General features: G+C 37.4%; 1 protein-coding gene across 4 annotated transcripts in view; it reads right to left on the bottom strand.

Annotated features, from left to right (window-relative positions):
• The window catches only part of Galnt13 (polypeptide N-acetylgalactosaminyltransferase 13), a 597204-nt gene that overhangs the window by 517473 nt on the left and 53265 nt on the right, over positions 1 to 26466 (bottom strand). For 3 of the 4 annotated variants that reach the window (XM_036185829.1, XM_036185830.1, XM_036185833.1), the window contains exon 3: positions 11818 to 12062. In XM_036185829.1, the coding sequence (XP_036041722.1) occupies positions 11818 to 11959 (142 nt within the window). In that variant the 5' untranslated portion in view covers positions 11960 to 12062. The remainder of the gene's footprint in view (positions 1 to 11817; positions 12063 to 26466) is intronic. The other variant, XM_036185831.1, reaches the window with a different exon arrangement.

The following is a 26466-nucleotide window of genomic DNA, read 5'->3' as shown; positions in this document are numbered from 1 at the left end:
AAGAGGAGGGCTGAGAGGGGGCTGTGTGGTTGATATGTTAAATGAAAAAAAATTAAAATATTAAGAAAAAAAGAAAAAGGCATGATCTGACTTGAGTTTTAAATTTTGTATTATTTGAACACACAATACATAGGAATTATGGATGCTGGCTGTGAGAATATTGCTAAGGATGACAAAGATTTTGGGGTTAAGTGGCTGGAGTGGTAAGACCTGACAGAAAAATATTAGTGGTGGAGAAGCATTTGGTAAAAGGTCAGTTCCATTTTAGACAGGGGCTATATGAAATATTTTTTTAAAACAAAAGAAATATATAAATTAAGGTTTGGCTATGATGTTAAACAATCAGGAGAGGAATGTGAAGGAGACATATGAATTCATAAGTTGTAAAATTATAGCAAGGCATTCTATAAGTAAGATTGCAATGGATGAGGATAAAAGTGCAATGATAGAGGATTGATGAGTGAAATTCCTCTTCCTGGTCTACCTTGATATTAGTAGGTAAGGTATGGAGGTGAATAAACATGTGAACCTGCTGGAAATGAACAGTTAGGAAGCCAGGACTTTAGGACAGTATGACAGTCTTGTAGAGTGGTAACAACAGTTCCATGACAAGGAAGAGATAGTGACTACTTCAGATAATTAGAGGCAGGAAAAAATAATGGCTGAAACTGGAGGTTGGATCATATGATAATGGAGTCATCATCTCCAAAGAGGCATTTCTGGTCATGTCACTTTGGAAAGACTCTGTGTAGTTATAAGAGAGAATAGTTGTAGTTACAGCATCAACCAGTGGTATAGAAAATTTTCATAAGATAATTCTTAATTTCTCCATAAAGATGGTATAAGATAAAGAAAGAGAAAACAAAATGCTCTGCGTCCAGGACTTGGCTCACAGTCGGTTCCGAGGAAGCTCTGCTGACAGAAAATGTTGACTAGATGCAAACAGCCCTCCTGCCTGAAGCAATGGGGCCAACTGGCTGGAGAATAATTGTCAGGTTCCTGGCAGCTGTCTTTGGAGTTCAAATCATTCTCTATATAAGAAATAAGTAGGCATGTCCCAAACAGGTACATTAACAATGAAACTATATATAAAATGAAATTATATATATTTGAACACTTTAAATAAGAGAAAGCAAAGCAGAACCACGGGACATGGCAAGTGACAGTAATAAATAGTGAATTAACAGTTTTAACTTTTTATTACTCCATTTAAAGTGCAAAAGGAAATGTTTAAGGAAGTTACAATGTATTATATGGAATAAGTTATGACAGGAAAAGTGGTTTTTAAATAATATTTCATAATGTAGGTAGCAGCTAAAACAGTGTGCTGACTAGTTTTTTTTTTTTTTTTGTCACAGAATATCTGATTGGAAAGTAATTAATCATTGGATGTATTTGAAGTGATACCATAAATACAGTCTTGAGTTGAACATTCTCATATATTGAGACCTGATCAATAAGGTTCCCAGAAAAATCACTAAAAATATCCATATGAAAAACTAATCTCATAATCTAGACTCTACTATAAAGTAGATACTGTACTGAATATTTAGTGGTTAAAAACGCAAGCAATTTAAAAATTTAACGACCAAGAGTTATAAAAATTATGAAAGGATGAAAAGTTCAAATTGAAAAGTTAAAATTAAATTTTGGTGTAACACCAGTTTCAGTGTAAAATTACAGTTTATTTTTCCCCTTCATTTTATAGAATTTTGATTTGCCAATTTTTTTTCTTCTCTCTCTCTCTCCCAATGCAATGCTTAAAGATGTAGACAGGAGCATTAACATAACATACCTAAAAGTTTTGGCAAGGTATTTAATACATTTTATATCAATTTATATATTTATTTAATTACTTACATGAAACATTAGTGAAGAAAACACAGTGGTTAAATTGAGAGGGAGTAGAGGTAGACATAGGAGCAGCTGGGGGAATTGAATGATACAAATATGGAATTTTTAAAAAGTAAAATTAAAATCGAAAAAATATTCAAAACTAACACACAACAAATTTACATAAATTTTGGAACATTATTTAATAAAATTTTTGTTAATTACAAATAACATGAAATTAATTTTGGAAAGTAAATATTTATAAAAGTCATTCATGTAGATCTCATCCATTTCTCTGTCATTGGGCGATCCCTGTGTCTTTTCTAGGGTCCTGTTTTCTAAGTAGCCTCCCTGGAGCTGTGCAGCAGTCTAGTCATCTTTGTTTTACATCTAGTATCCTCCTATGAGTGAGTACATACCATGTTTGTCTTTCTGAGTCTGGGTTACCTCACTCAGGATGATTTTTTCTAGACCCATCCATTTGCCTGCAAACCTCATGATGTCATTGTTTTTCTCTGCTGAGTAGTACTCCATTGTGTATATGTACCATATTTTCTTTATCCATTCTTCAGTCGAAGGGCATCTAGGTTGTTTCCAGGTTCTGGCTGTTACAATCAATGCTGATATGATATGGACACTTTGCTCAACCTGGAAGGAGGGGACTGGAGCTGCCTATACTGAATCCTCCAGGTTTAAATGAATCCCCAGGGGAGTCTTGGCCCTGGAGGAGATGGGAATGGAGGGGAGGACCTGGGGGAAGGTGAGGGTGGGGGCTGGAGCGGGGATGACAGGGGAACCCTTGTCTGATATGTAAAATTAAAACACAAATATAATAAAAAAGTCATTCATACATTCCAGAGATACAATTTTGTTGTGTTATTGTTTAAACTTTTATTAAAGTCCTGGATTGTTATAATTACCGTTTTTACTATGTATAAAAATTAGCCAAACCTTTAAAGATAAAGCCATGTGTTTTCTAGAGAAACCTTTCACAATGAAACTGTCATGACATAAAGATTTTACAGATAGGAAAGAAAATAAAATTATAGATAGAACCTATCAAAAGGAAAAAATGATAATATGTTGCATATGAAGTTAGAGTAATGCCTCTGCCATTAAAAATACTTGCTACTCTTGTAGAGGATCTGGTTTGGTTCCCAGTACCCATATAACAGCTAACAGTAATCCTTAAATCTAGTTCCAGGTGACCCCACACCCCCTTCTGGCCTCTGTGGTCACCTTGCAGGTATATGATCTATATACACACATTCAATACACACACACACACACACACACACACACACACACACACACACACACTACATACATGTAATAAACACATCTCTAAAAGGAATGTATTCCATTTTGTCAAAATTTAAAATAACTGCTCTTTTGAGAATGTATTTTCTTTTTTTAATTTTTTATTAAGAAAAAATTTTCATTCATTTTATACACCAATTATAGATCCCCCTCTTCCCTCCTCCCATCCCCCTAGCCTCCCTCTCCCAACCCAACCCACTCCCCCTACAAGTAGGCAGGGCCTCCCATGAGGAGGCACATCCAGGAGAGGCAAGTCCAAGTCCTTCCCCCTGCCTCAAGGCTGCACAAGGTGTCCCATCATAGGTAGTGGGCTCCAAAATGCCTGATCATGCACCAAGGATGGATTCTGATCCTAGTGCCAGGGATAGCCAGATCAAGCTACACAATTGTCTCGCCATGCAGAGGGCCTAATTCAGTCCCATGCAGGCTCCACAGCCATTGATTCAACTTTCATAAGTTCCCACTGGTTTGGTTTGGTCATCTCTGTAGGTTTCTCCATCATGATCCTGATGCACTTGCTCATAGAATCCCTCCTCTTTCTCTCTTTCTCCTACTGAACTGGAGCTCTGCTTAGTAATTGGCTGTAGATCTCTGCATCTGCTTCCATCAGTCCCTGGAGAAAAGCTCTGTGATGACAGTTAGGGTGTTCATTGATCTGATCACTGGAGTCAGCCAGATCAGTTCAGGCACCCTCTCCATTATTTCTAGTAGTCCAAGCTGGAATCATCCTTGGGGATTCCTGGCAATGTCCCTAGCACTGGGTTTCTCTATCCCCATGATATCTCCCTCTATCATGTTATTTTCTTTTAAAGTAAGGCAACAGATACCCCAATTAAAAAATGAGCAAAACCTGAACAATTTATAAAAGACTACAAAATAAAACATAAAATGATATTGAACATTCTATAGTTACCAAGAAAAGCGAACAACAAAAATAACAATGGATACTACAACACCTTAACTAAATTGGCTTAAAGTTAATACACATGACTGTGGAGTGCTGGCAAGGATGCTAAGGATCCAGAACGCTCCTACGCTGCTGAGGGGAACAGAAAACAATCTTTAAAGTTGTGAAAACAGATTGGCAGTACCTCACAAATCTAAACACACTTTGTATATGACTCAGCATTTCTACTCCTTGGTATATTTCCAGGAGTTATGAAAAACATATGTGCACACATAGATTTATACATAAATGTACCAGAATTTATTCATAACAGAAAAACAAGAACCTAAGACTCCATTAAGTGAAAGGATAAACATTTGCTGTTTGTCCACATGCCACGGTTTGAATTTCAGTGGATGCCTCACCCATAGGTCTTGGGCTCTTGATCTCCAATGTCCAGCTGTCAAGATGTAGAGTATAGAAGAGGTGTTTAGATAGCAGGGGATGAGCACTCCTTTATGGATAAACACAGCTGTAACAGGCTGATAGTGGTGGGTCCTCCTCCCCTGATCTCCTATCTGAGGATATGATGGCCTCACTCTGGAGTATAAAGCAACAATCTGTCATCTTATAACCAAGAATCTAATCTGCCAGTGAGTTGACCCTAGATTACCCAGATTCAGGAGCTAGAACAAATAAACTTCAGTCCTAAATGAATTGCTTGTGTCCAGTATTCCATTTGATGGAAACACTGATAGTGTTCATCACTGTGAATAACCTAAAAAAAAGCTAATGCTGAGCAAATGCATTCAAGCATAGGAATTGATGGGTACAATATTCCACTCTTCAGATTTCCTAGAATATATTAAACTACCAGTGTTTTCAAAAGAGACTAGTGAATGTCAAATTTACTGACTGAAATTATAAAGTAGTTTTGCCAGTGATGATACCATAATTGTGAGGAAGAGCCAGGGAACTATTTTTCAAAACTCATCTAAATTAAATTAACCATTTGGATAGATACTTCAATAAGATGATTTGAAATTTTACATTACTTAATTGCTCCAAAAGTTGTATTCATTAAGGGGTTTCCTCATTTACTAGCATTGAGACAGGTTCTATAAATCAATTAATTCATTCTTGATCTTTCCATCTTAAAGCTTCCAATATTGTTTTATTGTAGTCATTCATCATCTCTGATTTTTTTCTCTCCATGATTTTTCTATACGAGTCGAATATACACTAACTAGATCCTTTTCAAAATCCTTATTATCACGTCCATGTGTAGACAAATTTCTCACACCCTCTTGAAATGCCATTCCATTAGAAGCTCCTCTACAGAAAGCAATATTATCACACGCATATGCAATGACATTTTCTAAACCTCTGTGTGATAAAAGCACCATTGACATTGAAACACAAGGCATTTGGGAGGGGAAAAAGAGAGAGTTTCTAAACTATAAATTTGCTGTATTTGGATGGCAAATTAAATGATAAAGACCAATGAACATGTACATAAATTCTATGATCATGAGAACACACAAAACATAAATCAGACCATATATTAGCAATGCTAACTGAGCACTGTAAGATGGACACTATCTTCTGTAATAATGGTAGGAATGGACAAAATGAACAGAATATTTACCTTAGTCACTTGTTTCTGATACAACACACCCATTTTATGACTTTGATAAGCAGTGGATGCTTCTGATTGTCATTTTATTGGTTAGTTATTTAATAGTGCCATCCCATCCTCTCAATTCAGTTATTACTGTACATATAGCCTTTAAGGAAATGGAAGTTATATTTTCCCTTTAAATACATTGCCTCTCACTGATTTTGCTGTCTTTATTTTATCGTTACACACACTAACTCTCTCTGATATCATACGATGGATATCCTGACATTCCATTTACATAATGCTCTTTTCTTTTCTCCTAGGTAAACATGAAAACAAGTCATGTCTTCTGGGCATTTCACTGTTGATGTTTTCCTATATGGTGGGTTGGCTAGTTTTGCAGTACTAGAGAAGGAATCCAAGACCACATTTGTGCTAGGAATCTGGCCGCTGAGCCAGATCTATATACAATGTCTTCTTTGTTATGATTTTATCATTAGCTCTGACATAAACCATCCCTCAAGTAATGTTTATTAAATATATTATCGTATTTACCTAATATTAAACAAAATGTACTGTAAATCTAGCCAACTCTTTATGGCTAGTGAGGTCATGACTCGTAGAAGACAATCTACTGCCACCATTTTCCTAAACCAGTATCATTTTCTACTACCTTCTGAACACTTATCCTTATACTCACCAACTCTCAGCCCTCATTAAAGAAGCTGCTCTTTGCAATTGAAGGAGGCCATTGCACAAGCCCACAACCAGTCAAAACATAGAGCAAGTGATCCTGGGATCCCATCTCCAACTGATACAACTACAACATAACTCCTACACCTAAGGCTCGCACATCCTACAAGAGGAGATATAGAGATTGTATGAGGATCAGGAAGTCCATTGTGAGATTGTGCCTTCTAGCTGTGATGGAAAAGCTACATTCATGAAATCCCAACAACATGAGTGCCTAAAGAAGAACCAAACAATTCGGGCAATTAACATCCCGATGTAGATGGGAGAAATCACATGGGGCCTCACTCCTTATTGGGAAAAGCTATAAGCAACTGACATCCACTGAAAGAGGAGAATTGGTCTTTCCCAGGGATGAATCCCTGATTGATTTTCAAATACTAAGCAATTAGTCCTGGAAATACACAAATGCAAGCAACACTGAACAGACTCTGCAGATTGTATTGGTATGCCTACTCACTTATATGTATATGTAACAGCAATAGTTAAAGAAGAGGCTTTGAATTTGGAAAGGAGTATGGAAGGTAGATATGGAGTAGGTAGGAGTGAGGTAATTATGTAATTATATTTTAAATAAACAAAAAAGAAAAATGAGTAATTGCATTTTAGTGGTTTACTTAAGTAAACCAATAAATTAAAATGTTCATATACAATACATACACTGTGGTGAATTAGGACTTGAGAACCTAGACTTTAAAATATCAAAATTAAATTTTACAGTAAGAAAATAATTCTTCTTCTTAAGAGTTTGCAGCAATAATTTAAATGAGTTAATATTCTATTAGTTACAATCTAATTTGAATGGTTTTATAAATAGATAAAACTTAAATTACTAATTATGTAAATCAAGATAAAACTGTCACTACTATTGCATTGTGTATTTGATTATATTCTTCTAAGTGTCTGTGCATGATTAATACAAACTTTCTAACAAGTTTCAATAACATTGCTACCCCTTAGAACAGGTTAAAATTCCTTTCCAGTCACTCAAAGTCTTTTAAAATCTGTCTTCATCCTAGTTTTCAATGTAAAATATACTAATTCTTTTTACACCTGATTGAGTTTTCATCAGTTAATTTACTGATTTAATGGATCTTTACTTTTGAAAAGTACTTTATTCCTCCTGCAGTCAAGTCACTCTCAAATTTCATGCAACTGGATAACTTTCATACTTCAAGATCTTTAATTCTGAAAATAGTTTGTCTGTTCAGCAGTCACTCCTTTCTGCTTTGTAATGCACCTAGACTAGTAGGCTAGAATATGTGATTCTTAAAGACAATGGTCCATTTGATTGAATTTGTACATGACTCAGAGCATAGCCCAGTACTTATGGATAAAAGAATTGTACCACTTGTTCCAATTATTTTTTAATTATTTCATTTATTTTTTGAGCTTTTAACATAAGTACATCAATTCTCCTTTCCCTTTCCTTCCTCCAGACCCTCCCATATATACTCCTGATCTCTTTAAATCATGTCTTCTTCTTTCATTAATAGTTGTTACATAAAATTATGTATGCATATCTATTCTGAAATACCTAAATACATTCTGCTCAGACTGTATAATGTTACTTGAATCTTCATTTTTATAACTGACTACATGGTATTGGATAACAAGTTGGTACACTCTTCCCTGAGAAAGACTATTTCTCTGTTCTCAGAATTCCTTAGTCCCCTATAGTTCTTTGTCTAGGGTTGAGGCCTCCTGGGATTTCCCCTGTCTACTTTATCACATTTATTATTGTTGTCCTTGTTCAGTTTATATTTAGGTGGTCGTGTTGCTGAGAGTTCACGAGTGTATCTATCATCTGACATTAGTAGAAGACACAATATTACAGCAAACTTACTGATCATCTGGCTCTTACAATTTTTTCTGTTCTGTCTTCCACAATGTTCCCTGAGCTATAAATGTGAAAGTTTTCTTATAGATGTATCCTTTGGGGATGGCCTCCAGAACGCTGCATTTTGTTTCCTTGTGATTTTCCATAATGGTCCCCACTGGTTGTAGAGAGAAGTTCATTTGATGAGGAGTAAAAACTGTACTTATTTGTGATTACACTTACTGTAGATTCTCCACCAAGATCCATGATGGTAGCCCTGGGTAGTTGGGTAAGTTTCCAGTACCAGGCATAATTTATTTCTAGTTGAATTGGTCTTAAGTCCAATTAGAGAGTTATTAATTGCCACAAAGTTATGAATGCCCCTATTGTCATCATAGGGTTATCATGTCAAACTGGTCATTGCTGTGGTTCATAGGTATAATAGTTGGGTAGAACTGTTGGTTGCTTTCTTCCTTTGGAGGTTTTTGGTACCATAAAAGCTAGACCTCAGGTAGGAGGCTTTCAGGTCAGTTCCAGATCAAGGACCTCTGGATCCTGTGTCTGAAGTACATGGTGTCTTTAGCAATATGATCTCATCTTCCACCTCTGAGAATCAATCAAGAGCAATACCAATAGCATGTAATGTTCTGGGAGTCTCTTGGACAACACTCACCAACAACTCAAGGGAGCGCGATTCATGCCTGCTGTTGGCTTTTTATGAGATGGTCTTTGGCTCTTGGAGGAAGCATTGTCAGCCCAGATGAGAAAATTTCAAGGAAACTATCTATGCATACTTATATAAAGGTTTACATGTATTACAGTTTGTTTTCTGTCTTTTATTTTTTTTACATAGATCCTTAATAGCATGAATCTTTATGTCACTTTTAGAAACCCTTACTGTTTATTTTACCACTTCTACTTCTGCATTTATCATACCCTTCTGTAGCTAAAGTTTTTCTTTGTCCTGCCAGGCCCGTGATCAGGACAAATTTTTCTCACCCGACTGTCCCCCAGCCACTCGGATCCCAATAAACACACACAGGCTAATATTTTTAAACTATGGACATGGCAGGCTTCTTGTTATCTAGTTCTTATATCTTAAATTAATCCATTTCAATAAATCTGTTTTGCCACATGACTTGTGGCTTACCGGGTACTTTTACATCTTGCTTCTCATGGCAGCAGTGGCAGAGTCGCCTCTATCCTCTGTCTTTCTTCTCCTCTCTAGTTAGAATGTCTTATCTAACCCTATTCTGCCTCACCATTGACCAAACAGCTTTATTTATCGACCAATCAGAGCAATGCATATTCACAGCATAGAGAACAACATCACCACCATTACACCTCTCCATATTTACAACCCCCACATTCTTCTCATTTCCCAAGTCAGATGTTTTAAGTAACAGCACCTCAATATCTTTATTGATTTTGAACTATACTTTCTCAAAATTTACTTAATATTAAGAATTGCACTTAATATTAAATTTACATAATATTAAAACTTCAGAGACATGTCAACAAAGGTCACTGGCTAGGAAAAATTTTACTAGATATGCTTCAACCACCAGCCAAGTGAGGTTAGAAGGAAGACTGACTTTTATAAGAAATGTATCTTCCAAGACACCACATTTTTCAGTACTGTTAGGTCTCAAAGAAACCCAACACAAATGGATGAAAAGCCAGGACTCTACAGCAGGTGATGGAGATACAGAGAGAGACTGGAGGCCAGAATCCTAGCTTCTCAGTGAGCCATTTGTCCCTGGTTTCCTGGAGACCTAACTAGCACCTCAGTCTTAGACATTCTAGTTTCTGGAACCATAAAAAAACAAATCCCTGTTGTATAAACAACACCCAGCCTGTCTGGATTGTCATAGTAGCCCTAATGGACCTGGACAACATCTTAAAAATAAGTCAATGTTCACAAAATAAGCCCCAGAAGAAGTATTTTGCCTTGCAGCATCGTATTTCACATTTGGAGATTTAAAATGCTTAACTAAAGACATAAATCTGCAAAGTTGCATGTTTTGGGTACTTATAGAAAAGACCACTCTGGTTTTGCTGAGTCGGGTTATAGCATTTCCTGATGACCAAACTAGATGTCTCCACTGCACACATGATAAAGTGAGCATTCTGCAATGATGTGATATCCCAAACACACTTCCAATTGCAATCAAGCAGTTGCTCAACAACTCCAGCAAAGAGATGGAGAATGCTTATTCTAGAGTTTTCATTAAAGATCAGGATATTCATGCCATGTCATTCATCAAAAGTGGGGCTTGTAAGGTCCTCTTTGCTGAATAATTGTGTAATAGAGGCTTAAAATGACACAAACTATCTAAATGGAAATACAGTGATCACTTACATGGTACATACACGCTCTCTCTCTCTCTCTCTCTCTCTCTCTCTCTCTCTCTCTCTCTCAATTCTCTGTGTGAGGTCAAATCTACACTGAAAGGTGCAAATGCATTTTGAGAAGAGGAGGATACTCATAATGTTTCCAACTGAGCAAGATCATTTGTAGCAAGCTGTCCAAAGCACTCTGAACTAAAACTAATTTTCAGAAATACTCTATGCTTTCTAAGCTTCCTCAAGTTGAATAGTACAAGTTAAATTCCATTTATCAGAATATTTTGACTAAAAATAATTTTTAAATTGCTAAATTAAAAGTATATTATATCAATTAAGAAATGCAAGATTTTAACACAGTAATTTATAGATTCAAACATTTCAGTTTAAACTCAAAGGTAAATGCTTATTTTGTATGTATATAATACATATTATTATTAAGCATGGAATCCATTATAATTCAAGGCAAGGAACACCCTTAAGCACGTTTTGAACTTCATAAGTCACATTTATTATGAGTATTTCAGAAATGCACATACTTTGGACCTTGATATCACAAAGAACAAAATAAAAAAATATTTGCAAACACCTAAACTCATGCCTTCCTTGATAAATCACCATGTAATATACATTATCATAATTGTTTATAATTTGCTGCTTTCTAGTCATTGAAAATGATCCTTAAATAAGAAAATACTATATAAACTGACTTTATAATATGCCTAAAATTATTTTTGCCTTTAACCTGGAGATAACACTCTGGTGGCCCACAAGATGAATGTGGTTACTAATGTATTTTGACTTAACAACTGGCTTTAAAGCTGCTTTGGAAATTGTATCATTGTCATATTAACTCTATCTCCAATTACCTACAGTCTCCACCTGTCTCATTCTTATATTTCCTTCCTGTATTATGTGCTTGATCTTTAGAGATGATTGGTTTCTTAGAGTCTAGACTTGAAATTCTGTCTAATCTGAACATTCCTCAAGTAATTCTTCATATACCATCAGAGGACACTGGAATGGTAGAAACTGGAAGATATCTTAAAGAGGTTGGATAGCTACTATCATTTCTTCTGAAAAGATACTTATGGCTACATAAGTATAACAACTTCCACATAGTTAAATGTGCATGAACATTTCTGCTAAAATGTTCTTCTAACGTAGTAAGGCAAAACTCCTCTTGTTTGAGGATTTCTTGTTTTGTCATGCACCTGCACCCATTTCTTCATGAACACTCACCCCTCAGTGCAGGCAGCAGGGACCTCTCCTTCTTGTCATCACATTTGTTACACTCGCTGAAGTACAGGAGTAAGAAGACGTCAACAAGGACCCACATCAGCGACGTAGCCAGAACCACCTTGCAGTAGACAAATCTCCTCATGATTGATTTCTAGTTAACACAAAGACTGAAGACGAATGTTCCTGAGACAAATCTAAGCCACAGAGGTGAACTCCAGGACAAAAGCAGGATGCATCCCACTGTACTAGAACAAAAAAGAAAGAACTGTCATTAAGATACAGGGAACTTTTGCACAGAGCAGCTAGAATTAAAAAAAAAAAAAAAAGACTCAGTTTATGCTCCCAGATATGCCAGCATCCAGGTCTTCAAATGCAAAACTAAAAGCCACTCAGACTTTAACATGCCAGGTAGCTCATGGTCCCTGAACTCTCACTGCATTGCTGGTTGGAACTTTGACACACTGTTTGATTTCTTCAAATGCTGTTGACTTTACCTTACACCTTATCATGCTACCCTATATATCACTAGGATGTCAAGGAGCATGCTTCCAATTTACTGTGATAGAGTTCTTTTGGCCACCCAATATTGCATTGAAAAAGATATCATCCTGAAATAACAATGTTCCACAGAGGCTAATAGCCAATACTTAGATAAATGGCAACTCTGAGTCCATTCACTTGCTAATTCTTGAAGACCTTCTCTGCTTCCATTTTCTAACCTGTGGAATAATGTTAACAGTGACACATCTAACAATTTGCTAGTATTAAGTGAAATCAATTTTACAAAGAATGCTTGGGATAGCGGCAAGAGCACACACCTTTTAACCCCAGCAATTAAGAGGCAGAGATAGGTAGATCTCTGAATTTAAAGCCAGCATGGTCTACAAAGTGAGTTTCAGGACAGTCAGGGCTACACAGAGAAACCATATATGAAAAAAAAAAAAAGATTTTTAATTCATGAAATAAATCAACACTTGTTAGTCTTAAAAGTATCTGGTATGTGGTCCACATAGAAAAATACAGAGGAGCAGTATATCTTGACACAGATAGTGTGTATTTGAGCTATTTATCAATGAGAAACAACATACTGATGAATAATAAGCAAAAAGATTATGCCTAGTAAAAGACAAAACAAAAAGCTACAAAATTATTGAGAGACAACCAAAGAAATATAAATTAATGTCTTATACATATTTATGTATATTGCATTGAGGAGTAACTTTATAACTAGTTCTGAATAACAAGCATATCAGATAAAAAATAATCTGATATCATTTGCTATATTTAAAATAGCATCAAATATAGATCTGAATGGGAATGGTGAGGAACTGGGAGGAGTAGAGGGAGGAGAAATCATAATCAGGATATATTATGTAGGAAAAATCTATTTTCAATAAAAGGAAAAACACTAGCAATCAAGTAGAGAGTGCTTGGTTAGCATAGGCAAGGACCTAGGTTCAATTTCCAGTACCAGAAAATAAATTAATAAATACCAAGTAAAGTATAAATCGTTAGATATAAGATAAATAACACTGTTACAGCAGAGATATTTTAGGTGACAATATTAATTACAAAGAAAATTGATATCCTTCATAATTATTTTTCAAAATAGTAACACAAAGTACAATTTTCTAAGGTAAAGAGCTCTTTAAATTTATGTAACTGATTTAGTAGAATAAGACAACATAAATGCTGCCTATGACAACCAATAGAAACAAGTAAAACATTCAAATTCAAAAGCTACAAAGAGTTAAAAATAAGTGGAGCAAAGACTATCATTTCTGTCTGTCTTTTTTTCTTTCTTTCTTAAATCTTTTTTTAATAAATAATTTTTTTCTTTATTATTATGTGTTTTAAATTTTATACATCAGCCATGGGTTCCCCTGTCCTCCCCCCTCCCACCCCCATCCCCAACTTCCCCCCCGGCCCCCCCCCTCCATTCCCATGTCCTCCAGGATCAAGGCACCCCTGGGGATTCATTTAAACCTGGGGGATTCAGTACAGGCAGGTCCTGTCCCCTCCTTCCAGACTGAGCAAAGTGTCCATGTGTAAGCCCAAGGTTTCAAACAGCCAGCTCATGCACTAAGGACAGATCCTGGTCCCACAGACTGCATGCCTACCAAACAGATCAAGCTATTCAATGGTCTCATTTATCCAGAGGGCCTGATCCAGCTGGGAGCTCCACAGCCTTTGGTTCATAATTCATGTGCTTCCATTCATTTGGCTATTTGTCCCTGTGCTTTTTGCAATCTTGGATTCAACAATTCACACTCTTGCAGACCCTCCTCTTTCTTGACAGTTGGACACCTGGAGCTCCACCTGGGGCCTGGCTGAGGATCTCTGCATCCACTTCCATCAGTTATTGGATGAGAGTTCCAAGACGACTGTTAGGGTGTTTGGCCATCTGGTCACCAGTCTAGGTCAGATCAGGTTTTCTCTCGATCATTGCCAGCAGACTACAGAGGATATATCATTGTGGATTTCTGGGGACCTCCCGAGCACTCTGCCTATTCCTGTTCTCATGTGGTCTTCATTTATCATGGTCTGTTATTCCTTGTTCTCCCTCTCTGTTCTTGATCCAGCTGGGATGTCAATGTGTAGAAGGCTGCAAATAGATCCATATCTGTCACCGTGCCTAAAACTTAAATCAAAGTGGATCACAGACCTCAACATAAATCCAGCTACTCTGAACCTGATAGTAGAGAAGGTAGGAAGTACTTTTGAATGCATTGGCACCAGAGATCACTTTCTACATATAACACCAGTAGCACAGACACTGAGAGAAACAATCAATCAATGGGACCTGATGAAACTGAGAAGCTTTTGTAGAGCAAAGGAAAGGACACAGTAAACAAGACAAAGCGACAGCCTACAGAATGGGAAAAGCTCTTCACCAACCTCACATCTGACAGAGGGCTGATATCCAGAAAATATAAAGAACTTAAGAAATTAGACATCAAAATGCCCAAAAGTCCAATTTAGAAATGGGCTATAGAACTAAACAGAGAATTCTCCACAGAGGAAGTTCAAATGCCTGAAAGACATTTAAGGAATTGCTCAACATCCCTAATTATCCTGGAAATGCAAATCAAAATGACTCTGAGATACCACCTTACACCTGTCAGAATGGCTAAGATCAAAAGCACATAAGACAGCTTATGCTGGAGAGGATGTGGAGCAAGGGGAACTCTCCTCCACTGCTGGTGGGAATGAAAGCTTGAACAGCCAGTTTGGAAATCAATATGGCGCTTCCTTAGAAAACTGGGAATCCATCTCCCCCAAGACCCAGCTGGATCTTTCTTAAATCTTTATCTACATTTGTTGTTGGTTTTGGGGGACTTTTTTATTTTTTTCTTGTTTGTTTATTTTGTTTTGATTTTTGAGACAGAGCTTCTCTATGTAACAGCACTGGCTGTGCTGGAAATCTCTTTGTAAACCAGGCTGGCCTCAAACTCACAGAGGTCCACCTACCTCTGCTTCCAAGTACTGGGATGAAAGGTGTGCGCCACCACTCAGCTAAGACTCTAATTTCAATAACAACATAAAATTTGTATTTGTTCAGATATATATGGATAAATATTTGCCAAAGGACAGAGATGTATCATGTGTGCAAAGTGAAAAATTGCATAACATTTTGAGTTTGTTTTTCTTGAAAAGGACAAGGTTGGAATATTAATTATCTAGTACATTTCCTTTCTATTTTACTTTTATATAAAAATTACAGCTAAATATTAGAACTCAGCCTCCAGTCTTAGTAACCAGGGCACAGCTCTCCTACTTGTATTCTTATCACTGTGTGTGTATTTCTAAGCCTGAGATAGGAAACAATTGAGTCTATAAATTTTTCTCTTTCTTTAACTCTAAGATAGAATTCACCCCTTCAATTAACCGTGGAGAAAAAAACCTATGGAAAAGTGTACATAACAACAATACCTACTGAATCAGCTCAACTTTCCGAGCAGGACCACCTTAGAATAACCATTCTAAAGAAGGGAGGAGTGCTGCCCTTGGCCATCATCAAATGGGAACAAGGCCTTAGGCATCTTGCCTCTCTGTACACTTCATTTTTATTGATAACATCTTTCCTGCCCTATCTACCTCAAAAAGTGTTATGAGGCTCAAACAAGATGAGGGAGAATTTTTAAGTATAATTATTGTTGCAAAAATCTGAAATAACTTAATATTAAATATTAAAATACCTAAGATAAGTCATTTCCTAATAGGAGCCAAGCAAGTAAGGTTACGAAGAGTTTAGTTTTAACCTCAGTTATGATAGAAAGTGAAATCACATCCTATCACGACTTCCAGCATTATTCAAATGATCCTCCGTTCATAGCCTGTTTGATTTTGTGCTGCAAGACCACAGCACTGAGAGGGGTCCAACTTAACCATTTCAGTGATAAAACTTAGTTGTTGTATATTCTTGTCTATTTATAAGACACTCTAACCGTATCTATGTCAAGTTTCTAATTCTGTATGTAACTTAGCTAAATCTCTACCTAGAAAGCATCCTCTTTATCCTCTGGTCCATGTGGGATAATTGTCTCATATGTGTACTCTAATACTCCTGATGCAAACAAACCCAGTCAAGTGGAAAGATGACAATACACACGACGACTAACCAACATATAAGCACAGTCGGTAGCCTGGGTTTGTTAAGAGAGTCAGCATCTGTATAAGAGAGTCAGTACCTTATGTTTTATTCTACTATGCTCCTATTTATCTGCAAATATTGTTTTGTTTCTTAGGGAATGAAGAAAGCAAGCTGCTGCAGCATCTCTGGCTGACTGATCCAGCATGGAACATTGACTGTCTGTACAGACAGGTTCATCTGGCTGTTTTCCTAAGAAGTTCAAAAATCTTTTAGTATGATTATTTGCCTGTTCATTTTTAATTCTTTCTTATTTTTCTTTGAGAAAAATTGAGACAAAAATCTCACCTATATTTCCTCTGCGGGCCTTGCTCTTACAATCCTCTTGCCTAAACCTCTTGAGTGCAGAGACTTTAAGCACACAACAAACATCTTGCCTAGTAGCATTTTGCTTTGTCAGGTATTGCTCTAGGGAAGAAACTTTTAAGACACAAAAAAACATCAAACGCCCTTGTATACCTCCCATTCCCTTCTTTCTCGCCACATAAGTAATATTCTACAAGATATTATGGGACTTTTCCTTACAAATTTGCAGTATTTCCTACCTGAATTATGAAAATAAAATCTAGATAAAATTTAGAGGAGTCAGCAACAATTGTATGAGGAGAAAAGTCTAGATGGGTTAGGTTTTTTTTTTTTTCCCAACAAGAAGGCTATTATTTCCCTGGGGAATCTAGCTTAGTTGCTATTAGGCATTTTTATCTGTAGGCATATATTCTCTTTAATAGAAAATTGCATAACGAGAGAAATTTTTTTAATCTATTTTATGAGGCTGTACTTAAAGCTGCCAGAACATTCTAGAAACTAGTTTGAGAGTGCTGATAGAGCTTCCAGAAGTTTGAGGCACTTTTCAAACTTTTAATATTGTAGATAACTACAAAAGCACTGTAAGTGAACAGCCATTATGCACATTTTCTTTATCAACCCATAAATCCAGGGACTAGAAATCAAAATTCATGCTGATTTAGATCCAGATATGATTGAAAAAATCACTGGCCTTTGTGTGGCTGAAGATAAAAAGTTAACATCCAGAGAACCCACTCACAGCCAAAATTCAAAGTCTTCTTAGAAACTGCACCATAGCATGAGTGGGCTTTTTGGAGCCCAATGCCCATGGTCGACATCTTATACAGCCTTGGTTCAGGGAGAGGGGCTTGGACCTGCCTCAACTGAATGTACCAGGCTCTGCTGATTCCCCATGGGAGACCATGCCTTGGAGGAGGTTGGAATGGGGCGTGGGTTGGGAAGGAAGTTTGGGAGGTGGGAGAAGGGAGGAGAGGGGCATCTGTGGTTTAGATGTAAAATGAACATAAATTTCTTAATAATATAAACAGAAAAGAAAAGAAACTGCACCATATTAAAAGGTATATACTAAGACTCAAGGAGGCTGGTAAAGGTAAAATTAAATAGATGCCTTTTGTGTAAAGATTCCAGAGTAAAAAGAAAGAAATGTTTCCTCACTTGTATCTGAGCAAAGGGAAAATAGACCATAATATTAAATTCAACCAATATGAAACATCCTAGCAAAAGCTTTGTGTGTGTGTGTGTGTGTGTGTGTGTGTGTGTGTGTGTGTTTGTGTATTCACTTGTTTTTTCTGTCTATAAAACATGAGCAGTAGCAGCTGCTTCAAAAGGCTGAGATAAATATGGATTAAGGCATGTAAAACTCTTGCTATGTTGCCTGTGACTCAACCTATCTTAGCTAGTGGTATTATTAATAACAGTAATATTATTTTTAGAACTACCATCAAATAAAGGAAAAGGCATGAGGACACTCATGAACCCTTGCAAACACACTCCATCTCCAGTACGTGACTGTTTAGGGACTTGAAAAATAAAACCATTATAAGGCAGAAATATTACATTTAATAAATGTATCCTCTAAAGAGGTATGAATTACACAGATTTTATGATACTGAAAACTCATTAAAATTTGTGCACTTGAGATCTGTGCATTTTACTTCTATGAAAACTAAACTTCCTTTGTAAGGTAAAAACATATCTCATGTCTAAGTATCCTGATTCTGTGATCTCATCAAGTTTTGATTTATCAAGGAAATTATAGAAGATAAAAGAGCTTCCTTCTATTTTCAGCCCTTCTGATATCATCCTGGACTTTTGTTCTCCATGTCACTCTCTTGGGTCTCCTGGGATGTTTCTTAAATACACCAATTCCTAGCATGAGCACATACATACTCCTAGCTTAAGCTAGTGGTAAGTTGATGGACCCCTTGCATTTATTCCCTATCAATACACACTAAAATAACACATATCCTCTACTTATGCCCCTTATGTTTTTTTCTAAGCATCTATCTATCTATAATACATTTAAAAACTGATTTTCCCATTTGTATCCTGACATTAAAAAACAATCTGCATGAGAACAAGATTTCATATCTCTAATCTATGTTCTTATTGCTCTAAAATATTTAAAACTATTTGAAATATTTTAAAACTCTAGCACTAGTCATTATAGAAAAGTTGATTTCACTCCTTCCACAGCTGAAAAGGCATATGTTGAAGTCTTACTTCACAGTATCTTAGAATATGACTATATGTGAAGATTGAAGATTGCACCTTTAAGAAGGTAATCATGGGCCAACAAGAGAGCTCTCGAAGTAAGATGGCTGATAACATGAATTCCATCCACTGATACCACAAGGTGGCAAGAAAGAGCCAGATCCCAAGAGATGTTACAACCTGCACACACACACACACACACACACACACACACACACACACACCCCATTTTGAAAATACACAATCTTTAAAAAAAAAAAGTAAGAAAATGAATGAAGAAAAAGAAAAATCGGTGTGTAGCTCTCATCTACTTCTCCAGCACATCTCTCATGCCTTGCTGCCTTGTTCCCTGTCAAACAAAGGTTTTCTGTCCTAAAAAAAAAAAAAAAGGAAAGAAAAGAAAAAAAAGAAAAATCGGGGTTAAATGAAGTGTTATGGATGAGTCTTAATCCAATAATATTGATAGTCCTTGTAGGCAGAGAAATGAACACAAACAGGTATGCACACAGCACAGTAAAGCCCACAAGGAAATGTAGGCAGAAGAGAGCTGTGTAGCAGACACAGAGAAAGCCCAAAAAGAGCCGATGAGAATTTTCAGCAGGCTTGCCACCAAGTCTGATGACCTAAGGTTTATCCTTGGACCCACATATGTGGTGAAAAGAGAGAACCGACTCTTGCAAGGTCTTCCCTGGCATGTATGTGCCAAGGCACATGAGCTCCCTCTGCCCCCTCACACACCAAATAAGTAAAGTTAATTTTAAAAGAAGTCTCTAAGAATAAAAGGAACTCTAGGAGAATAATGTTCTATTGCTTAAACTACTCAGTCTGTTACACATTGTAATGGAAGCCCCATCAAAGTAATAGACATAGACCTATTAACCAAATTTCCCCAGCCCTACTTTAATAAATAAGCAAGTAAACATAGGTGTTCTCCATTCTGTGAGTAACACTGGCCAAAAGAAACTTGGAGAAAAAAAGCTTTATCTGGCTTACAGATTATAGTCCATAATTGAGGGAAGCCAAGGCAAGGATTCAAGGTAAGAATGAGGCAGGGACTGAAGCAGAAACCATGGAAAAAATTACTTACAAGCTGACTTCCTCGGAATTGTTCAGCTTGTTTTGTTACATAACAAAGGGTTGCCCAGGATTGGCAATGACCACAGTGGGCTGGGACTTGGCACATCAATCATTAATCAAGAAAACACCCCACAATCTTGCCTCCAGGCCAATCTGATGGAGGCAATTTCTCAAGTGAGATTCCTGATTCCCAGATGACTCTGGTTTCTTTCAAGTTGTCTTTCCCATTTATTCACATTATAAATCCATGAGCCTATACCACAGTGAACTCTCCCTATTTCACAACAATATTTCAGCAGTTTGCATACAAATCAGTCCACCCCTTAGGCAATTTCCCACCTCCTTTCCCTTCCTCCTACTGCCAGTTCCGCGTTTGTTACTCACAACTTATCACCATGCTGCTAAGATAGCAGACCAGATTAAACGCAACCAGAAAGTTTTTCATACTGCCAGATTGAATGCATCTACTTGCTTACTTCTATCACCACCCATGAATCTGCAAGTACAACTGTTTCAATGGATTAAGTGTCCTTTCACAGTGTAATACATCAGCTCTTACATATACAAATATTTTATTGATGTGCATGTCTTGTCTGATTCAGTTTATCTACTATGATGGGTCCTTGTCACTATACAAAAACCCTAACATTAACAATTATGTTAAAACAAATTAATTCATCTGTTTACATTTATTTGGGGAATAAGCAGATTTCAGCCCCCTGTTTTGTGTGAACATCTTATGCTTATGTTTAAAATGAGCACTATTTACTGTGATTGGTCCTGAAATTCTTGTGATATTTTGAAGGACTTGCTTCATCCAGTAGAAATCGGGACTGGAAACTCCCTAGTCTACAGGCAACAATGTGGGGCTAGAACGCCTTTAGTTGCACCCTTATTCTGGTTTACAAGTAGTTAGTCTGTTTAACCCTTTGTTTTCTGATCCAAAATTTACCTAGCATTGAATGAGTGAGTACCTCCGGTGAAAATGTTCCCAACCACAAAATTGTAAACTCAACACAGGGGCTGCAATCTCAAAAGACCTGCTTCATTATATCATTTTTATTGTGATTTTCATCCTCTCACCTCTTTGTAGGCTATTGTAGAGCATCAAGGAAAGATATCTTCTAAGGGTGATCTGCTGCTCCATAAATAAGTCATGGGTCTCATAAATATTCATAAACGTTTCTTAAAAACAGCAATGCCAAATCTACCAATTGGCAATTCCTCCTTCAAGATAGCCTAGCTAATTTCTCTTAGAAGATATGCTTTGCCTCACTTTGCTAAATAATATCCTACTTGCACTGCCTGTGTCTCTCAGCTGAATTCTTCCCTTCAAGAATATAATGAGGAAGATATTCACTCAGTAATGTAAATACATCATGTGACAGTAAGTTTCAAGAAAGATTAATGTATAACCACAATGTGCATATACCTATCATTCCATTCTCTCTTAAAGTTGACAGGTTGAGCACCTGCTATGGTAAGAAAAACTTAATTAATTCAAATTAAGTTGGCCAGTTGCAATAATCTACTCAATCATTGTCTTCCCTAATCCTAAGTAACATGTGACAATGACATCGCTAGCAAAAGGGTCTGCTACAGCTCCATCAGTAAGAGCACTTCTAGTACAAGCATGAGGACTTGAGTTTGATGTCCAGTGCTCTTTAAAAGTGAGGCGTACTGCCTTGGAGGCCAGAAGAGGAACTGAAGTTACAGAAGACTGTGGGGCACCATATGGGCAGTGGGAATTGAACCTGGGTCCTCTGCAAGAGCATCCAGTGCTCCTAACACGGAGCCACTCCATCAGTCCCTGTTCCAATTCCTAAGTATGTTTTTTTGCTGTTCTTTTTTTCAGGTCAACCATCTTGAATTTCTTCTTGTTTTTTGTGCTTTGCCATTCTCTATGTAACTTACTTTCTCTCATTTATCTCCAGTAACACTTAATCTCTACTAGAACTCAGGATAGCCAGGAAGTACCTTTTATGGGAGAGAATATATCTTGATTTATGTGACTGATGTACCTGTTACCAGTACATTTTGATGAAAATTTAGAATTTTTTCTCCAAATTAATACTTTCCATTAACTTTTTTTTTCTTTTTACTTTATTAAGAATTTTTTTACTCACTCTACATAGTATCCACAGATCCCCCTCCTCCCTCCTCCCACCCTCCAGCCCTCCTTCCCAAGCTACCCCACAATCCCACATCCCCCAAATCAAGGTCTCCCATGGGGAGTCAGCAGAGCCCGGCACACTGAGCCTAGGCAGGTCCAAGCTCCTTCCCACTGCACCAAGGCTGTGCAAGGTGTCACACCACAGGTACCGGGTTCCAGAAGCCTGTCCATAGACCAGAGACAGATCCCGATTCCCCCTGCCTGGGTGACCCTCCAACAGTTCGAGCCAAACAACCGTCTTCTGTATCCACTAATTATTTCTAAGCCTGAAATAAGATCAAAGGCCGGGCGAAGCCTCCCGTGTGACTGCAGCCCTAGGAGAAGAAAGAGGAGAGAACCACCCCAGCTTGTTGGACGTTCCGCTAGCCAACAAACTGCAGATTCAGTGAGAGGCCTTGTCTCTGGGGTTAAGGGAGAACGGGACAGAGGTGGACAACCAACGCTTTCCTCTGCCTTCTGCTTATATACACTCATAAAGCATGAACACACACATTTTTAATGTCATATTCCTTTTTAGAAATATTTTTCTTTTCCATCCCACATCAGATCTACCTTACTCTTTACTGTCCCATTACCACCATTGTAGAACAATACAGCGTCATCAAATGAATATTTTTAAAGTTTTTGTAATATTATTTTTGTAATTAGCTCATTTAATGAGCTTTTCAATGTTGTACATTTAACTCTGATGCATAAAAAGTCTGATTCAAAGTAATAGATGACTAAAAAAACAGGTGAAATTCAACATACTGACCTATGACTCTAAAGCTCATGGTCATATGTCAAGATCATTTCTGGTACAGCAAAAAGTATGATGAAGTCTAGAGAAGTATGAACTGGAGAGATGCATGCCCCATGTACTAAGTATTTGTACATGGAGGACAGTGGACTATGCTCAATCTCTCTATTGGGACCTACTTCACTGTCAACAAAAGATCAGCAGATGATTTTAAACTTTGCTCTAGACTACCCTTAAAGCAAACCATACATGTATTAAATCATTCCTGATGAGATGTATTTACAGTATGGGAGTCAAGGACAAGGAAGCTGAAGTTGCAGATTGGCCTAATTCTTCTGCTCGAAATTCTTTTTACATTAGTCTTGAAACTGTATGAAAAAACAGTGAATGGATTTGCTCCTAACTTCTTTCAAATTAATGACTTGTGGAGTGGATGTCATACTCACATGAAAATTCATCAGAAGCCAGGATATTGAGTGACCAAAGCATAAAACCCACTGAGCAATCCTTTTTCTATCTCCCCAACATCATACTTCCTAATGGCTGTGCCAAGAACTAACGGCTTCAAATACTTTTTACCAGACTATTTTGATAGCTGCCTTGGCAGTGAGCAATCTTGAGGAATTAAGTGAGAAACACACCACAGGAGAAACAGAAAAGTTTTTCTACTTGCTATGAAATGGTGGGTCTACACAAAATGATTTCTGACATTGTCGGGTTTTTTTGTTGTTGTTGTTGTTATTGTTATTGTTGTTCGTTTGTGTGTGTGTGTGTGGGGGGGGTTCCTTGTGGGTTATACTATTGTTTTAATGTAGCACAATCTAGTTAGCATGCAGTTATATATTGAATCTGGTCATAAAGGCTCCATGAGATTTGAGAGTGGAACACATACAAGTGCACTGGTGTGCACCCTACTCACTATGCCATAAGTAAAAAAGAAAAAAAAATGTCTCTTGCTCTAATTTAGGAATTTGTTCTGCCAATGTCCATGAAACAGCTATAAGCTAATATATGTAAGCAAATTGTTATTTTTTTTTCCAAGACAGGGTTTCTCTGTGTAGCTTTTCGCCTTTCCTGGAAATTGCTTTGGAGACCAGGCTGGCCTCGCACTCACAGAGATCTGCCTGCCTCTGCCTCCAGAGTACTGGGATTACAGACATGCACCATCACCGCCCTGCTATTGTTGCTATATTTTAAGTACATTAAAACCATATTCCAGACCATTCATAACCTGAGAGAATCATATACACACATACACACACACACACACACACACACACACACACACACACAAATCAGGCAGCATATAAGTGTAATTAGGCATTGTCATATGCACAGAAAATTTCTAGAAATATACACTAGCTAACATTAGTGTGAAGGTTTGAATAAGAATGGCCTTTATTGTCTCTTATATTTGAATGCTTACTCATCAAAGAGTGGAAATACTTCAGAAGAGTTAAGATGTATGACCTTGTTGGAGAAAATGTGTCACTGGGCATGGGTTTGAAGTTTCAAAACCCAAGCCAGGTGGTGTCTCTTTCCATTGCCTGTGGATCTAGATGTTAAATTCTTAGCTACCTCTGCAATACTATGTCTGCCTGCATGCTACCATGTTCCCCACCATGATGATAATGGACTAAACCTCAGAAACTGTAAGTGAGTCCTAATTAAATGCTTTTCTTTTATAAGGTTTGCTACTGTGGTGTCTCTTCACAGACACAGAACACTGACTAAGATAGAAGTCGGCACCAGGATAGTGAGGTATTGTTGTGAGAGACCTGGCTATGCTTGGGGGAGGACTGTAGAAGGACTTTGGAACTTTGGACTAGAAAAGCCATTGAATGTTGAGATCTCATTGGGCTATTCTCTATGACCTTGGAAGATTAAGAATGTTGTGGGCAATGTAGACAATGGGGGCCTGGCTTGTGGAGTTTCAGAGGAAAGTTTAAAGATTCTATTGAGACGATTTGTTATTTAAGTTAATATTCTTTGTTCTGATTAGTTGGGGCTTAAGAATCATCTGCGATTAACAAAATACCAGAATTACTAAAGAGAAATATTTCCTTTGCTGGGATAATTGACGTTAGTTGGCTGGAGCTGAGAAATTAGTGGTGACTGAGACCAGCAGAAGGAAATATAGCACAATTGCATCAAAGGACCCCCACATTTTGGAGATGCCACTATCATGGAATTACCACCAAGCACAGCAGTGGTGGAGTGGAGACAGCCAGAACCTAGAAAACAAGCTGTGTATGCTGCAGATGTCAGAGCTAGAGAAACAGTCCAAACCCTTCAGAGGAGCCCAGATTGTTAGTGGATCCCAGACATTGGACATTGAGTTATTAACACTGTTGTGAGTTTGGTTTTGCTTTGATCTGATATTGACTGTGCCCTGCATCTTCCCTAAGGAAGTATTTAACTTAATTTTGGTTTTTACAAGAGCCCACAGTTCAGAGATTTTGAACTTTTAAAAGGCATTTTGTCCTTGCTTTTATAGTAGAACAAAGGAATAAAGAGAGAGAGCGAGATTTGGGATTTATAAAGAGGTGGATATTTTAAAGGGACTGAACTTTAATGTGTTTGAATTTGTAAAGACTGTGAGACTTTAAAAGTTATTTGGGCTTTTAATGTGAGATCTAGGGGATGAATGAGGTTAAGGCTTAATTATGATGTGTGTGTGTGTGTGTGTGTGTGTGTGTGTGTGTGTGTGTGTGTGTGAAGCTAACAAAGGGTTAGTTGTGCTGGATAGTTTTATGTCAACTTGACACAAGCCAAAGCATTCTGAGAGGAATGAACTTCAATTAAAAAAAGACTTCATAAGACTAGGCTGTAGAAACCCTGTGGGGCATTTTCTTAATTAGTGATTGATGGGGACGGAGGCAGCCCTGTGTGTGTGTTACCATCCATGCTTCTATAAGAAGCAGAGTGAGCAAGCCATAAGGAGCAAGCCATTAAGCATCACTCCTCCATGCATTCTGCATTAGCTCCTACCTTCAGGTTCCTGACCTGTGTGAGTTACTCTCCTGACTCCTTTGAGGATGAACTGTAACGTGGAAGCATAAGCCAAATAAACCCTTTCTTCCCCAAGTTGCTTTGGTCATAGTGTTTCATCACAACCATAGTAACTCAACTAAGAAAAGTTGGTTCCAAAAGAGGGACCTTGTCCTGAGGTCATCACTCCCTTTATTCCATTTTGCATAAGTTTTTTTTTTTTTAAACTTTCATCTTCTTGAAGATTAACTAGATGTATTACACTTACTGGTGCTTCTTTTCTTCTCAAACTGTACATTTTGTATTTTATTCTTGAAGCTGGACTAAAAGCATTTTGCATTATAAAACTATGGGAGTCAGGGAATGGAATGTGGTGGTTGGAACAAGAATGGGTCCCCATAAACTCATATATTTGAATGCTTAGTAATCAGAGAGTGATACTACTTGAGAAGGATTAGGAGGTTTGGCCTTGTTTGAGGAAATGAGTCACTGGTGGGT

The sequence above is a fragment of the Onychomys torridus genome, chromosome 4 (genome assembly GCF_903995425.1).
Source record: "Onychomys torridus chromosome 4, mOncTor1.1, whole genome shotgun sequence".
In the NCBI taxonomy this organism is placed as follows: Eukaryota; Metazoa; Chordata; class Mammalia; order Rodentia; family Cricetidae; genus Onychomys; species Onychomys torridus.
Note: the sequence above shows the minus strand (reverse complement) of the source record. Positions and strands in the feature narration are given on the sequence as shown.